This window comes from Mustelus asterias, chromosome 25 (genome assembly GCF_964213995.1).
Source record: "Mustelus asterias chromosome 25, sMusAst1.hap1.1, whole genome shotgun sequence".
In the NCBI taxonomy this organism is placed as follows: domain Eukaryota; kingdom Metazoa; phylum Chordata; class Chondrichthyes; order Carcharhiniformes; family Triakidae; genus Mustelus; species Mustelus asterias.
In genome coordinates this window covers 12,333,402-12,350,583 of record NC_135825.1, presented here as the reverse complement: position 1 = coordinate 12,350,583, position 17,182 = coordinate 12,333,402, and the positions used below count along the sequence as shown (strand labels likewise).

Sequence of the window (17,182 nt, the reverse complement as noted above, 5' to 3'; positions counted from 1 at the left end):
GAAGTGCTAAAACACAACTTAGCGCCAGTACCCCGAGGGGGAACAAATGCGCGACCAAAGGCAACTTATCAACCCTTCACCCCAGGTGAGAGAGAAGTGCAAACACTAAATTCTGGGAAGAATTAGACACAATCTGGTTAGGACACCAATTACACCTGAGAGACGTACACCAGCTGGTCAGGGCAGCCTGTCCAGCGGATAAGTGGAGGCAGGTAGCAGGTGGACCCACCGCTCCTCCAGCACAGGATTATAACAAGGGACGGTGGACACATGCAATCGCCCTAACATCGGAGATAGATGCCCAACCTTCACCCAGTTTAAAGCAGAGATTCAGAGGGTATTAGGGAATGCTCCCACCAACTGGAGCAGAATTACCACAACAAAACAGTTAAAATGGGAAGGAGCTTCTGAATACGGGGAACAATTGTTCCAGATATATCAAGAGTGCTCAGGACAAGGGAACCCAGGTCGAGGGGATCAAGAGTTCATCCAGGCTTTTAAGGATGGACTCTCCAGTGCTCACCAGGTCATCCTAAAAATGGGAGTGATTATGTCCCAAGATTACGCTGAGTTGGTAGAGTGGGCTTGCGGAGTACCGGGAGAAGAGAAATCCCAGGCAAGAACAAGGCTGGAAAGAGTAGCAGCCTACAGTAATGGGAAGGGAACAAAGTCTAAACTGACTTGCCACAATTGTGGCCGGCAAGGACACTTTGCGAGGGATTGCGGGACTCCACGGAAAGGGAACAGATTTGGGAACAGTGGGAAACATTGCAGCCACTGTAATAAATATGGACACACAGAAGCAGTGTGTTGGAATAAGCATGGGAAACCCCCGACCCGATCCATGACCACAGCAGAACCGGAGGAACCACAGGACCTCCGGGGTCAGCAAGATTGACGGTCTGCAGCCCCCATTCACAAGGGTAAGAAGGAGGGAAGGATTTACGTGTCAGCACAAGTAGGGGGCAGACAATGTGAGATGCTAGTGGACACAGGAGTGTCCATATCTGTCACCGACCTACCCTTACCCACTACAAATAAAGTGATTTACCTGACCGGGATAGGAGAGAACAAAACACCCGCCTACCTGAGCGAGACCACCTTAGTAGAGATAAATAATCTGTACATACCAATGAGGTTTTATGTGTGCAAAAATAACGAGGGTACAATAATGGGAAATGATCTGAAGAAAGAAAAGGAGATTCTGATAGACTGGAAAGGGAGAATTAATCTGGCCAACACAGGACGGTCAGAAAACTAGAATAGGGAAACTTACAAGTCACCTCAAAACTATTAAGGTGGCCACAGTCACCACCAGAAATTGGGAATTAGAAACAGGAGGGTTTGGAGCCATCTGTGCCTCCGTCCCTGGAGTATGGGCTAAAACGAAGTTAGAAACCGGTTTGACTAAAACGGACTCAATAAAGGTCCCGGGACCGGAGCATAAGCCACACCGACAATACCCAATCAAACCAGAGGCAGAGAAAGCTGCAGTGGAGATCGTTAAAGGGTTAGTGGAAAGGGGGATTCTGGGAGAAACCACAAGCACCACTAACTCCCCAGCATGGCCAGTGAGCAAGCCTGACGGAAGCTATAGGCTCACGATAGATTACACCGGACTCAATAAAGTCACGTCCAAATTGCACCCCATTGTAGCAAGCCCTTCGACAATCCTGAATGGACTGTACAGGAGCATAAAATATTCACAGTGTTGGATGTAGCCAATGGATTCTGGTCCTTACCATTGGATCCTGAATCCCAAGACAAATTTGCCTTTCCAGTGGGAGACAGGCAGTACACTTGGACTCATTCACCACAGGGATTCCACAACAGCCCCGCTATATTCCATCGAGCAATGAGTGACATCCTGAACCGGGTAGAACTGCCAGAGGGTAGTACGGTCCTACAATATGTAGATGATATCCTGATAGCTTCGGAGTCCAAGTCAGGACATCAAGAAGCCTTAGATTTAGTACTGAATGAATTAAAAGCCGCAGGGTTAAAGGTGAGCCCCAAAAAGGCACAAATCGGGAAAACACAGGTCCTATACCGAGGACGCCTTATATCCCAAGGACTTAAAGAAATGCCAACGGACCGAAAGAAGGCAATACAACAAATTCCGTGACCCATCACTGGAAGAGGGGTCAGAAAGATGCTCGGACTATTCAACTATAGCCCCAGTTTCATCCCAGAGTTCGCAAAATTAGCAGAACCCATACAAAGACGAGTCAATGGGGGAAAACCAGCTTTGGATCCTGTAGAATGGGGACCCGAGCAGGAAGAGGCTTACACTAAACTGAAAACAGAACTGATATCAACCCCTGGACTAGGATTACCCGATTCTAATAAGGACTTCCATATCCATTGTAGTAATGAGGGAGGGTTCTATTCCGCCATGGTAACACAAGACCATGGCGACAGAAAGAGATGATGTGGAGATGCCGGCATTGGACTGGGTTAAACACAGTAAGAAGTTTAACAACACCAGGTTAAAGTCCAACAGGTTTATTTGGTAGCAAAAGCCACACAAGCATTCGGAGCTCCAAGCCCCTTCTTCAGGTGAGTGGGAATTCTGTTCACAAACAGGGCATATAAAGACACAGACTCAATTTACATGAATAATGGTTGGAATGCGTTCCCTTAATAACAGCCAAGGAGACCTTTTTTGTGGATGGGTCACGCAAATATGTGGAAGTATCACCCCGCACAGGGTGGGCAGTAGTGAATGACAAATTAGAGACAGTAAGGTCAGAAAGGATTGACGGAGGTCTATCCGCGCAAGTGGCAGAACTAGTGGCACTCTCACAGGCACTAGAGTTATCTGAAGGTAAAACGGTAAACATCTATACAGACAGTCGCTATGCATTCGGGGTCATACATGACTACATGGCAGCATGGGGAAGAAGAGGGTTCATAACCACAGGAGGGACCCCTATTAAGCACCAGCAAAGAATTGAGGCATTATTGAGAGCTAGCGAGAAACCTCGAGAAACCGCAGTAATCAAAATTAAAGCGCACCAGAAAGAACCAGGAAGAGATAACCCGGACTGGTTCAATTTCAAAGGGAACCAAGCCGCAGACAGGGCGGCACAGTGATCCTCAGGACAGGAGACAATTGGCGAGCTGCCAATAGCAGCAACAGAACAGACAGGAGACAAAATAGATATTCGGGAATTACATGAGGATACCCCAAGGGAGGAAAAGGAGAAGTGGGAAGCACAGGGAGCAGCCAAAGGGACTGATAACATTTGGAAACGGGAAGATAAGGTAATAGCACCAGAGTGCATACAAAACACCTTATTGGAACTATACCATGGACTCTCACAAGTAGGTCGAGAGTCATGATAACTAGTATAGGAAAGGAATGGTGGTGGAAAGGAATGGGAAGAGATATAGCCCGACACTGTCACCGATGCATGACATGCGCGCAACACAACCCTGGTAGACCCATAAAATTTAAATGGGACACCAGCCGAGACCAAAGGGAACATCTGCAAATAGATTTCACACGGCCACTACCACAATCCCATGGCAAAACTTATTGTCTGGTTATTATAGACCAGTTCACCAGGTGGGTAGAAGCATTCCCTACTACAAATTGTACTGCTACCACGGTGGCTAGAATATTGGCAGAAGAGGTAATCCCTAGATGGGGTGTACCCCTACAAATCGATTCGGACCAAGGGACGCACTTCACTGGAAAGGTGGTAAAAACAGTATGCCAATTAATGGGGATAAAACAAAAATTTCACATCCCTTACCACCCACAGAGTTCTGGAATGGTGGAATGTATGAATAGAACACTGAAACATGCACTAGCTAAAGCCATACAAACATCAGGAAAAATGTGGACAGGCGTATTGCCCACTATACTAATGAGATTAAGAGCTACCACAAACCGGACAACCGGATTAACCTCTCATGAGCGAATGACAGGACGGGCGATGCAATTACCCGAAAGCATCAGAACAGGTGGGACTGATGTAGGTCCACTAAAAGATAAAATCAGGAGATATGTATTGGAACTGAGCACCCAACTAAAAGGGATGCGCAAATTGGTAAAGGACAATCAGGAAATAAAAGACGCAGAGAGAGAGCTTGAAATGCTCCCTGACGTCCCAACAGTGGGAAGTCGAGTCCTCGTAAAAACATTACCTGACAAACCAGGGTTTGCACCAAAATGGAATGGGCCATATGAAGTTATAATTAGTGGAGACACCTGTGCCTGTATAGACATAAGAGGGAAAGGGGTCTGGAAACACTGGACACAGCTAAAATTACACAAGAGAACAAATAAGTAATTAAATTGATGAACTAACGAAAATGCTTTCCTCAACACAGGCAAAGACTGCAAGCAAGAATGACTGGCGCGCACAGGGTGATAGATAATATAACTTGTAAAGATTATATGAATTATAGTGTTAGGTTTGATATTTGATCATTGCGAATATGTATGTAATCGGGTATGTAACTGTACTATTTTGCGTTGTCGCGACTGTAACTTTGACTGGATTGGACACGGGAATTGAACTGTATGTTACCCGCTAGCACAATCGGTAGAAGCCCTATTTGTAGCCACCCCTGGGTGAACCCCTCATGACTTATATACTGTAGATACATCAGATACATCATGTAAGGGACAAATTGGCAAATATAAAAGAAGTATACAGGGGAGATGTGTGGGACTTGTAAACCCCAAAGATCCAACAGGTGGGAGGAAAAGCTTGTTCAGATGCTGCAAGCTATCCGCTTTGTTTTACGGGGCAGGGATGGGGATGTGCCTATGCCTTGGTCCCAAAGAATGATTCCTGCGTATAGACACAGTGTGTCCATCAACATTGTCGGGTTAATAAGGGACAGTTTACTTGCACTTGTGATGAACAGAAATGTCTGAATATAACCGCAGGAAAACAGCTTATTTGTGGACAATGCAATGGAACTCACGTAAGCTCAGCCAAATGGACATACCCATTTGATACTTACCAGGTGGTGGGATCAAACGGGGAGTCAAGTAAACCGAACAACCGGCAATATGAGCAAACTCATAATCAAGACACTAAATGTTACCGGGCTAAGAAGGGATATGTGTTGCTCTTCAATGGTACTTACATGATAGAAATACCAAACCTCCCAAACCGTTTTGCAGCAGGAACAATCGGACCACTGACTGTTCCATGCCCTCAGAAGTGGCATATTCGGAGGAGAATAGTAATTTGGGCTATCAGCAAAGAATGCTGCGCTGACTGGGAAGCCCCAGGCACAATAGGATCTTCACTGGGATATGGGTTCCTTGGAGCCTTATCTATGGGGGGGCGGGGCGGGGGGGCGGGGCAGCAGGAGTGATTAGTGCAAAGAATAGGAATCATATTGTTTGTGGACTAACAGTCCTGGGAAACAGGACTTCAAAAGCACTGGAGGCTGTTAACCACGAAATGGCTGAACTGAGATTATATGCACAACAGACACGATATGCAGTGGACTATCAGTTAGCACAACAAGGGGGAGTGTGTACAATTATAGGCAATAAATGCAGAACCCATGTCACAGACGAGTCCTATAACATTACACAGGTCATCAATAGCATCAGAGAACAACTTGATAGCTTCAGACAGGGACCCAAGAAAGGAAGTAACTGGCTGGAATGGGTAGTGGGGGGGTCCTGGGAATCTTACTTATTACATGGATTGGTCATGCTCATTTCAATTGTAATTGTCTGGTGTCTAATTGTTGGATGCCTAAAAGTCTGTTGCAAGGTGATGGTGACTAGAATTGTGCCAGGAGCCAGTGTATACGTCGAAGAAGAAACCCCGATGAAGATCCCCGAAGACATCAGAAGAAACGAAGAAGGAAAGAAGAAGAACAAAGAATTATACATATAAAAATTGTTGGTCTCAGGATTAGTGAAACTCATAATCCGACCAAAAGTGGGGACTGAAGTGGGAAAAATATACAGATGGGTACACATAAGATGGCTGCCTGGCACACAAACAGTCACCTGGGAAAGAGACATTAAACAGGCATTGACTTTCAATACAGACAGCCACCTGAGATTAAAACATAAAGGACAGACAGTCATTCAAAGTTAAACGTGCAGGAATCAAATCCTGCAGGAAGCCAGCCAGGGTTTGAGGCACTCTTTAGGATAAGCACAATAGGGTTGGATAACGAGATTAGCTACAGGTGGGATCGGGAATACATAACTGCAGGAAAACCAATTACTGTAAATTGCTGTATGAACAGACTGAAACTAAAACCATTGATGGTCACTGACGTAGGAAATGTATCCATTCATAGAACAATGCGATGTTAACATGCTTATGTCTGTGTCTGTCTGTATTTGTCTATAACGATGTGTTAACGATCGATCACCTACTTGATTACAATGATGTGATAATGGCTAGATGTCCGGTCCATCTACTGTGTAAAGGGTGTAAAGATGGACTGCTCCTATTGTCTCATTGAGAGAAGGTTTGCTGCTTGTTAGTGCCCTTTCTCCACGAAGCTTCGTGAAAATAAAACTGTATTCTTGAAACCTTCAAGCCTGACTCAGTGGTACATTTCCCACAACAGTCCTCATCTGAAGCCCAAAATAAAACAGCCTGAGAACCACCCGTGCTGATCTGATAGATACAATCACCAAAATATAACCCAGAAATACACATTATCACCATTCTCGTGAAAGACAACAACCTGTAAATACTGATATTAAACCTTTCACACAATCAGGCTAGAAATAAGCAGTGAGGTTCCAGTGCTTCTTGGCATCTTTCCCAGTCACTTCTTCAGCCTCCCCCATTGCCTCTGTCTTCTGCCCTTGCTCAGTAACCCGAGCAGCCACAGTTAGATTTCACTAATTGCACTCACTGAGCGATTAATAGACTGAAATTGGTAACTCGTCTCTCACTGGGGGGATTTGATCACACACTGATTGACACATTTAAAGTTTCCTTGGAGATTTTTATGATCATTTGGAATATTTGGAATACTTGTCCAATTCTGGTCCCACACAACCAGAAGGACGTGGAGGCTTTGGAGAGATTGCAGAAAAGGTTTACCAGGATGTTGCCTGGTATGGAGGGTATTAACTATGAGGAGAGTTTGAATGAGCTGAGATTGTTCCCCCTGGAAAGACGGAGTCTGAGGGGCGACCTGATAGAAGTTTATAAAATTATGAGAGGTATCGATGTGGTGAACAGTTGGAAGCTTTTTTCCAGGGCAGAAATGACAATTACAAGGGGGCACAAGTTCAAGATAATTGGGGAAAGGTTCAGTGGAGATGTGCGGGGGAACTTTTTTACACAGAGGGTGGTGGGGGCTTGGAACGCACTCACAAGTGAGGTGGTTGAGGTAATTACATTAGCCACATTTAAGACTTATCTTGACAGACATATGAACAAACAGGGAATACAGGGATATAAACGGTTGGTCTAGATAGATAAATGTGATCGGTGCAGCATGGAGGGCCGAAGGGCCTGTTCCTGTGCTGTACTGTTCTTTGTTCTTTGATCCCTTTAAGGGGCTTTCACCATTTTGGATTATTTAATTGTTAAATTTGCCAATTTGTTAACTTTTAATCTGTCAGCTTCACCCTGCGTTTTCAGTGGCTTATTTGAAAGACAGTAAGAAGTTTACCAACACCAGGTTAAAGTCCAACAGGTTTATTTGGTAGCAAAAGCCACACAAGCTTTCGAGGCTCTAAGCCCCTTCTTCAGGTGAGTGGGAATTCTGTTCACAAACAGAACTTATAAAGACACAGACTCAATTTACATGAATAATGGTTGGAATGCGAATATTCGCATTCCAACCATTATTCATGTAAATTGAGTCTGTGTCTTTATAAGTTCTGTTTGTGAACAGAATTCCCACTCACCTGAAGAAGGGGCTTAGAGCCTCGAAAGCTTGTGTGGCTTTTGCTACCAAATAAACCTGTTGGACTTTAACCTGGTGTTGTTAAACTTCTTACTGTGTTTACCCCAGTCCAACGCCGGCATCTCCACATTATTTGAAAGAAGCACAAACTGACACATTGCGGATACATCCGGATGTTGGGAGTTTGACTGGCTTCCCAACATATTGTCAAATTCTGTGTATGTAACCCTCTCTGTGCTCCCCCACCCACCCCCACAGCCCCACCATTCAGCGCTAAACCAACAAGTACAATTACTGCCAACTGGCTGCTCACTTCACTTTGTTAATGTCTGACTGTTGGATTGATCCGGACTGTAAAAATCTGACAGTGTGATATTTAATACATTTCAGAGACAGGAAAATATTCTGAGAATCACAGGTAATGTATTTCACAATATCCTATAGTTAAAGGAATTGTTTGTCTGATTATGTTTGAAGTTTTTGATCAGAATGTTGGACAGGCCACGAATTGAGTTTGTGTCACAAGAGTCGGATTTCCAGATCTCTGCCCTCTGGCTGCCAGACTCTGCATTGCTGCAGAGCCTCGGGATATCGGAGCTGTCAATGTTTCCTTGTGGGTAAAACATGGATCAGACATTTCAGTAATAAAGAAAATCATTGAGAATAATGTACCCTCAGATATTTGCAGCTCCGCAGCAATCTTTGGATCTTTGCCAGGTTTATCAATACCACAGCTGTACCCTCCTGCATCTCCGAGGCGAAGATCCTCCATCGTAACAGCAAATATTGCTTGTGTCTTGTTATCTGTGATCGACATTCTCCCTCGCCGTCCATCTGGATAATCCGTTCTCACTGAATATGAGCACCGTTCAGTCCAACCCTGACACCAATATTTCACATATTGTCTGTATTTTCCATTATATTTGCAATTTATTGTGATCGATCTTCCCACAATTCCTGTTAATTTCATTTCTGCCTGCAACGCACCTGAAACTCAGGAGACAACATTTCAGCGATTGACCAAGTAAATAACTGCTTAATGCAGAGAGAAACATTTTAATAAGATTTACCACTGTGTACAGAGGAAACTCTCCAATATCTGTATTCATCATTCTCTTTCTGGTTTGTGATGAATGAAAACATGAATATAGAGCCGTGCTGTCAGTGCCAAAGTCCTTCACTGACAATGATTTCTTGTTAATGTACAGTGGCCATTGTTATTGTGTCACCTTGTCACTCAAGCTTTGCACTGGCGCCTCTGAATGGGTGGATTGCAGGGTCAGGTCCCACTCCAGAGACTGGAGTATAAAACCGACACTAACATTCCAGTGTAATACTGAGGGACAAGATGGCTCAGATTTTCCTGCCCCCAGTCATGTTCACAGAGCTCAGTGATGTCTTTCAGGTGAAAGGTTAATCTGACACCCAGGTCTGGACATTCCCTGTCATGGAGAAAATCCCAGGAATGGCTGGAATTTCGAAGCCCGGAGAGTGGGAGTGGGACTGCAATCGGGCTGGCATTCACACACACGCGATTCGTTCAACTCTGGATTGCCTTAAATTCATCATCTGCCTCGACTGAAGTGGGATTTTGGATGAACAGGAGTGTGGAATCTGGAATGTGCAGATTAGAATATTGAAGAAAAGGTCTGAACTTGGTGGATTCTTATGGACAGCCAGGGTACACCTTCTGGAGAGGGAAGTTACTCTTTGGGAGGGGAAAGTTACTCGTTGGGGAGGAAAGTTACTCTTTGAGACAAACTCTGGTGAGCGGTCAGGGCCGGAGTGATTATTTGATTGTTTACATTATTTTATTTATTAACCATGGCGCTGGGGCACAGAAAAAGGCCTTGTGTCCAGCTCACCTCCGGGCTGAGCAGCCTGTGGATTTGTTCCCGGGTCACCCGTCCCGACTCATTTTTATTGCCTTTCCCGACTCAGTGAACACGACCCAGGGACGGCAATCTGGGCCTCAGTCTGCCCCACAGGTCAGTGCACCAGGAATGACACATTACTCAGGGAAAAGTGCAATGAAGATTCCCGAGACTGGTTCCTGGGATAAGGGGATGGGATGGGAACAGGTTGAGTCCACAAGGTGCATATTTCCTGTCAGTTGGAAGAATCAAAGGTGATTGAATTGAAATGTGTACAATTCTGAAGGGGCTTGACAGGGTACATTTTGAGCATATATGTACCACCCTACCAGGGCTGGGCATTCTGCATCACAGGATCACAGTCTCAGAATAAAGTGACAGACACGAAGGATGAGATGAGATTTTTATTCACTCAAGGTGTTGCAAATCTTTGGAATTTTCTATCCCAGAGAGCTTTAGATGTTCAGTCTTGAAGGATATTAAACACAGAGATTTATACAATTTTTTGGTACCAACATAATCGAGCGGTATGGGGATTGTGCAGGAAATAAGAATTGAGGAGATCAGTCAGGATGTTGTTGAATGATGGAGCAGGCTCAAAGGGACAAATGGCCAACTCCTGCTCCTATTTCTAATGTTCATCTTGAGGAGGAGAGTTGGCAGTATGAATCAAAAATTCCATTGCAGACAGCATAATAGCATCAATTTAATATGGGGCTGGTGTGAAAATTTAGATTTACTTTGTTAAATGTTAAAGAATTAGAAGAAAATGACTAGGTCTTGGATGGACAAAGCAGACGAAGCATGTACAAGTGATTGGGTGGCATGTTGACACAGTGGTGAGCACTGCTACCTTACTGCGCCAGGGACCCGGGTTCAATTCCAGCCTCGGCTGACTGTCTGTGTGGAGTTTGCACCTTCTCCCTATTTCTGTGTGGGTCTCCTCTGGGTACTCCAGTTTCCTCCCACACTGCAAAGATGTTCAGTTTAGGTTGATTGGCCATGCTAAATCGCCCCTTATTGTCCCAAGATGTATAGGTTAAGAAAATTAATGAGGCAAATATGTGGCGTTACGGGCATGGGTAACACGCTCTTTGATGCAGACTCAATGGGCCGAATGGCCTCCTTGTGCACTGTAGGGATTCTATGAAACAGACTCACTGACAGAGATTGATAAAACTTTCATCAGATGTAATTTAAATAATAGAAACAATTGCAAACTTGAGGAATATTTTCCTGGAGCCTTTGTTGCCTCTGCAGTCTTCAGAGTCAATTCAATGAGCAATAATCTGCAATGGGTCACAGGCATCTCTCAACATTAGGGAGAGATAATTGGTTACATTTAGTGTGGGGGGCACCACTCCACAGGAATGGGGAAAGGTGAGGAGGCAGATTTCCATAAACTACCACAGCCGCTCTGAGGATTGAACTCCTGCCATTGGAATCATTCTGCATTGCACTCCAAACAACTGAGCCAATCAAACCCTCCAGTCTCCAGGATATATTGAGCATGAAACTACATTAACAAGTTAACTTTTACTGGACTGAAATGTGTTGCTTCTGCATTTTAATTATATGAATCATATCGCTTTTTAACAAAAATAAATAGGTTAATTTATATTCACAATCAATAATGCTGTTTACTATTTGCTGGGTAAATATTTCTGTGGTACAATACTATCAACAAAATAGCTACAAATATCACACAAATTCATTAATTTATTTTTGCTGAGTTTTTGTAGCTTTACATGTCTCCAAGTATTTAAATATCTCTGCGGGATAAACCATGCACTAGACTTAATCTAACACTCATCATCTCGGGATCCATTTTTGTCCCTTACTCACCAGGCAGAGAAAAGATGACAAGAATCAGAATCCACATTGTTATCTTGGCAATGTTTCGATCAGTATTTATCGTCTGTCACCCAGCTCTTTGTTGAGATGTTGAAAGGCGGATCCAATAAAATCTGATACGGAATTGAAATAAGATTGAAGAAAGTAGCAAGCCAGGCCTCAGGAAATTCCACCCTTCAGAAAGCTCCAGAATGGAGGTCCCAGCTGGCCACTGCTATCACTGGTTGTGCCAGCTCTAAAGATCCCTTTTAGCTGCTGATCTCCTTGTTCCAGCAGGCACAGCTCTACATCTGCCTCTTTGGTGATCTGTGGACAGTTACTGTCCGGCTTTGACAGTGTCGCTCAGTGTGGTTGTTGATATCATGGGAGGTGTGATTCACCCTGACACTTCCTGCACTGTTGCTGAAAACAGAAACACCCAGAATTTGCTGAAAATACCACAGTGTGTAAACTGGCCAATGAACTGAGACAATGAAGAGATATCAAAATAATTACAAGTTATTGGCTGCTTTTTACGCCTCCTCCATTAGCTTTGAGAAAATGGTGGATCATTCTTAAACCCGCCCTGACTTTGATGAAATTGTGACATTTGCCAAATAAATACCAAATAAACAGGCTGGAAAGAGTGCAGAGGAGATTTACCAGGATGCTGCCTGGTTTGGAGGGTAGGTCTTATGAGGAAAGGTTGAGGGAGCTAGGGCTGTTCTCTCTGGAGCGGAGGAGGCTGAGGGGAGACTTAATAGAGGTTTATAAAATGATGAAAGGGATAGATAGAGTGAACGTTCAAAGACTATTTCCTCGGGTGGATGGAGCTATTACAAGTGGGCATAACTATAAGGTTCATGGTGGGAGTACAGGAAGGATATCAGAGGTAGGTTCTTTACGCAGAGAGTGGTTGGGGTGTGGAATGGACTGCCTGCAGTGATTGTGGAGTCAGACACTTTAGGAACATTTAAGCGGTTATTGGATAGGCACATGGAGCACACCAGGATGATAGGGAGAGGGATAGCTTGATCTTGGTTTCAGATAAAGCTCGGCACAACATTGTGGGCCGAAGGGCCTGTTCTGTGCTGTACTGTTCTATGTTCTATGTTCGAGAATGTTCAGTCTCGTAACATCAGCCTCCCTGGCCCAGAATGTGAACAATTATAAACTCTGGAGTTTCACTCTCTCCTGGATTGAATTATTGACCTGGATTTTCCAATGAGAGGAACGGCGAAGGTTAACAAACATTCACTGTTATTATGGGGTAAATGAGGCGGTAAAGAGGGTGCGCATGTGCAATTAAATTCAGGAATGTACAAGTTGTGGCCCTAATTCCCCAGTTACCCCAGAGGCTGTGTCAATACCTCACTGATAGAGGCAGCATGGAAACTGATATAAAGACATGGGTCTGAGTTTTACATTCCACACCCCCCCGACCCCCTCATCCCCCCCACACCCCCCGACCCCCCCCCACACCCCCCGACCCCCCCACCCCCCACACCCCCCACACCCCCCGACCCCCCCCGCCCCCCACACCCCCCGACCCCCCCACCCCCACCCAGCAGGTATTTCGGTGGGGAGAGTGCGTAAAATTGCAGTGACGGGATTATTTCCGGGTTCCTGCCCACTCTGAGCTCTCAGTGATTTTACACTGAGGCTGGCAAGGCCATGGCTGTTCCTGGGCTTGGCCTCTGCGAGCAGTCCTTCTCCTGCCCACTGAAGCACAGTTACAGCAAGGATAGGAGACCTGCTGGCCAATCAGGGGGTTGGCAGCACTTCAGTCACAGCAGCGCCACCAGGAGCTGTGGTCGCTGCAGGGACTGCAGTCAGTCTCGGAACGATGAAGGTCCAAGCAGGAGCTGAATGGGGTGGATTCGCTCGGGTCAGTCAGTGCTAGCCCCAGAGAGGATGGTGGGTACAATTAACAGGGCGAGGAGGGTCATGAATCAGGGATGGTCCTTCTCACTTGTGAAAATTGAGGATTTGGGACTGAGTTTGACTATTGTTCAGTGAGCCAACTCGGGCACAATGAGCTGAATCAATTCCTTCTGTTCTGTAGTTTCTAGAGCGGGGGGTGATTCTCGTGATCTGCAACTTTTCCGGCGGTTCAGGCTGGGTGCTATGCGTCATCGGCCTTTTTCCAGGATTTGCACATGCCCCGGGAATACATGCGCTTCTCCCAGAGACGGAGAACAGTCGGAGTCCAGACTACGCTGGAAATCGGCGGGAAGACGGGTAAGTGATTTTCAATTATTGGGAACTTGCCGGGAGCCCGATTGAATCTCCCACCCCACCAGGAGCACTTCATTCCCGCGGGGTTTAGAGAAGATCCCCACATTTGGGGAACTAGCGGGAGACCCGACCGGAATGAAGGGGGCAAAATCGGAGCCCCACAGGGGGTCAGGTGCGGGGGTCAGGTGCCCCCCTGGGCATGGACACCCTGGCAGTGCCAGCCTGTGCCCCCGGCACTGCACAAGGTGCCAATTGTCCATGCCCAGAGACTGCCTTGGCGCTGCCCATCGGGCATCGGGCAATGACAAGGGGGCGAGGCCCATTGTGGGTGGGGCCTGGGGGTAATCAGTGGTGAGGGGTGTCAAACTGCCACTCTGCATGGCGATCGGTCTGGGATGGGGGGAAGCCAGCGATCAGGGCAGGCTGTGGCGGGGGTGGGGGCGTTCTGATGGAGTGAGGGGGCTGGTAGGATCGCCACCACTGGGTGGGTGTGCTGGTCATCGGGGCGCTCTGGGGCGGGGGATGGGTCAGAGCTGGCCCAGGAATTGTCTTGAGGGCCGCGATCAAGGTGTGCGGGGGGCCTGAGGGACAGCACTGTGAGGGTCCTGGGCTGGCCAGCAAACGGGGAGACTGCCAGATTGGGACCACTGCACATGCGCAGAGATCCGGAACTGTCAGACTCCCGCGTGAATAGGCCCCGCCCCCTGGGTGTTTAATAAGATTCCCGATTGTGACCTCGGCATTGCACAGAGTGCGGAGATTCGAGTGAGAAACTGCACTGAAAAAACAGTCGTGATCCAGAACAGTTTTCCCACAAATTCAGCACTTTTGGGAGAATCGCCCCCAAGGTTTCTAATATTCACTCCCTGATGCCTCTCTCTCTGGGGTAACTTGTCCACACCATGGTGTAGCTGATATGATTCCTGGTCATTCCTTCTTCACCCTGCATCATCTGATGTTCAAGAAATGTAGCAACACCCGTGCTGTTTGCCTGTGACAAATTCTGTATCAATGCTGATCTTCTCGCTGCTGCAAACACAGCTCTGCATTTGGTATCTGACACCTATTGTACATTCACAGGGTTTCTGTCTCACACCACCCTGAGGACAGCAACACATTTTTCTTGCTGTTTCAAACCATGAGCATTGCAAACTGCAGCAAACATGAAGCCACATTTATTTCCAATGTCAATCTCTCTCTTTGCCTTTCTCATCAACCGTTAAAGAATTTGAGGAGTGAATGGAATATTGCTGTAAATTGGTGCTTATTTAGGATGGAGCCGTCACTCACAGAATTCTATACTCAATAAAAAATGATCAAACATTGGAACCATTTGGAAAATTCAGAACTCTGAGTACAATCTGTTACACGTGGGTAAGAACTTCACTCTGAGTAAATCTAAAGTTAGAACTCTCACTGACCACAGCCTTGGGTGGAGAAACACGTTCATTTTTTATTATTATCTCATTCGTGGAATCAACAACAACAACAATAACTTGCTCTTTATAAAGTACCTTTCACTCAGTAAAACCTCCTCCGGCATTTTACAGGAATGTCATCAGACAAGTGTTGCTGCTGAGGCAAAGATTAGAGGGGGGCGCGGGCGGGGGGCGGCGATTCTCCCATTCCGACCCGCTAAGTTTTGTGCGCGTTGGGTTGGGAGATGTGCGTGTCGACCATTTCCCGGGATCCCCGCGAGCGTTTACGACCCGCGCGCATCTCCCAACCGGAAAAAAAATGGCACCGTTGGGACCGCGCTGAAAACCGGCCGACCGCTAATTTCCATCACTTACCACACTTTAGCATTCCATTATCAGGATCGACACAGCAAGCTCCGCCCACGTTAGCGTCTCCCACCTCTTTGGTGTGATGTCCATTTGGCCCGAATCAGGGTCGGTTTTGAAAAGTCTCAAGCTGGCGTGGCAGCGTTGAGCAGGTGTGAGGAGGGAAGTGATGAGGACCTGAAGTGAGCAGAGTGCGGGGGATGTTGCTGGCAAGCAGGCCCTGGAGATGCTTGGTGGACTTCCTCCTGGCTGTCTTCAGGTGCTGGCCCATGGACCAGTGATACCTGAGGTGGGGGGGGGGGGGGCTGGCAGGGGGGGGGGGGGGGGGTTTATTTTCTCAGAGCTCTGTGGGGGAGGGGCATTGAAGGAGTCGTGCTCAGCCTTCCCCTTGAGGGCACTGTGCAGTGGCATTGTCTTGCTGCCGGGGGTGGTCAGAGACTGCACTGAGTGCTGGGTTCTGGGGGGAAAGGGGGGGGGGGGGTGTGGTGAACCATCGTTGGTTCACCACTGGGGTTGTTATTGTGTTACTGTTGGGCTAGGGTGTTGTTGTTATGGGGGTTGTACTATGTTGTTGGGTTAGGGTGTTTACCTGTCCCAAGTGTTATCATGGCACACTCCAGTGGGGTCCCGCCTCCGGTGGCAAGGTATAAGACCCCCTGCTCCGGCAGGACCCCTTCAGTCTGAACGGGTGAATTTGTGTTAGTAGTTTCATTGTTAATGTATTAAAGCCTTCAGTTCTAAAGCCTTGTTTCCGGGTGCTCATTGAGGTGCATCAATTTAATACATTAACTGAGAATATGGAACAGATCCTAAAACCGGATCGTCTGACACTGGACCCACGTGCGGTCGGTGCAGCTAACATGTTCGAACATTGGTGGAAGTGCTTCGAGGACTACCTGGCAGCCTCGGTAGCTATCACTACAGACAGTGATAGACTCCAGGTCCTCCACGCAAGGGTAAGCGACACGATTTACCTAGCCATTCGTGCAGCTTCCACTTACCAGGGTGCCGTCGAGCTCCTAAAGAATAGGTACATTACGCCACCCAACGAGATTCACGCTCGTTATCTCCTCGCTACACGACGTCGGCAGTCGGGCGAGACCATAGAAGACTACGCCAATGAACTCCTGCAGCTTGCCAGGGGTTGTGACTGTAAGGATGTCTCCGCCGAGCAGTACATGCAAGACCTCGCCCGAGACGCGTTCGTAGCAGGGGTAGGGTCCTCGTACATCAGACTTAAATTATTAGAAAAGGGGAAACTCAACTTGACCCAGGCAATGGGGATGGCCGTGAGGTTGGAGGTGGCGTCGAAGAGCTTGGCGCTGTACCCCGAGGACCACGTGCAGTCAACGTGGTTGGAGCAAGCTCTGCTCCCTCCTCACCCCGCGAACCCGCGCTCCCAGATCGATTCGACGACGGCGGCAGCTCCAGGTGGCCAGCGATGCTATTTTTGCGGTGGGGCCAAGCATCCACGGCAACAGTGTCCGGCAAGAACGGCTATCTGCAGCCAGTGCGGTAAAAAAGGCCACTACGGCAAAGTCTGCAGGTCCAAACCTAAAAACGGCAGTGCAGCTTGTAACCCTC

The 17,182-nt window shown here is 47.0% G+C and overlaps 1 protein-coding gene across 1 annotated transcript in view; it reads right to left on the bottom strand.

Annotated features, from left to right (window-relative positions):
• Nucleotides 1–11,625, bottom strand: part of LOC144511709 (titin-like) — a 33,939-nt gene extending 22,314 nt beyond the window's left edge. The window contains exons 1-2 of the mRNA XM_078241934.1: nt 11,589–11,625; nt 8,542–8,862 (exon numbers count right to left, since the gene is read on the bottom strand). Coding sequence (XP_078098060.1) covers nt 8,542–8,862; nt 11,589–11,625 — 358 coding nt within the window. The remainder of the gene's footprint in view (nt 1–8,541; nt 8,863–11,588) is intronic.
• Nucleotides 11,626–17,182: the final 5,557 nt, after the last annotated feature.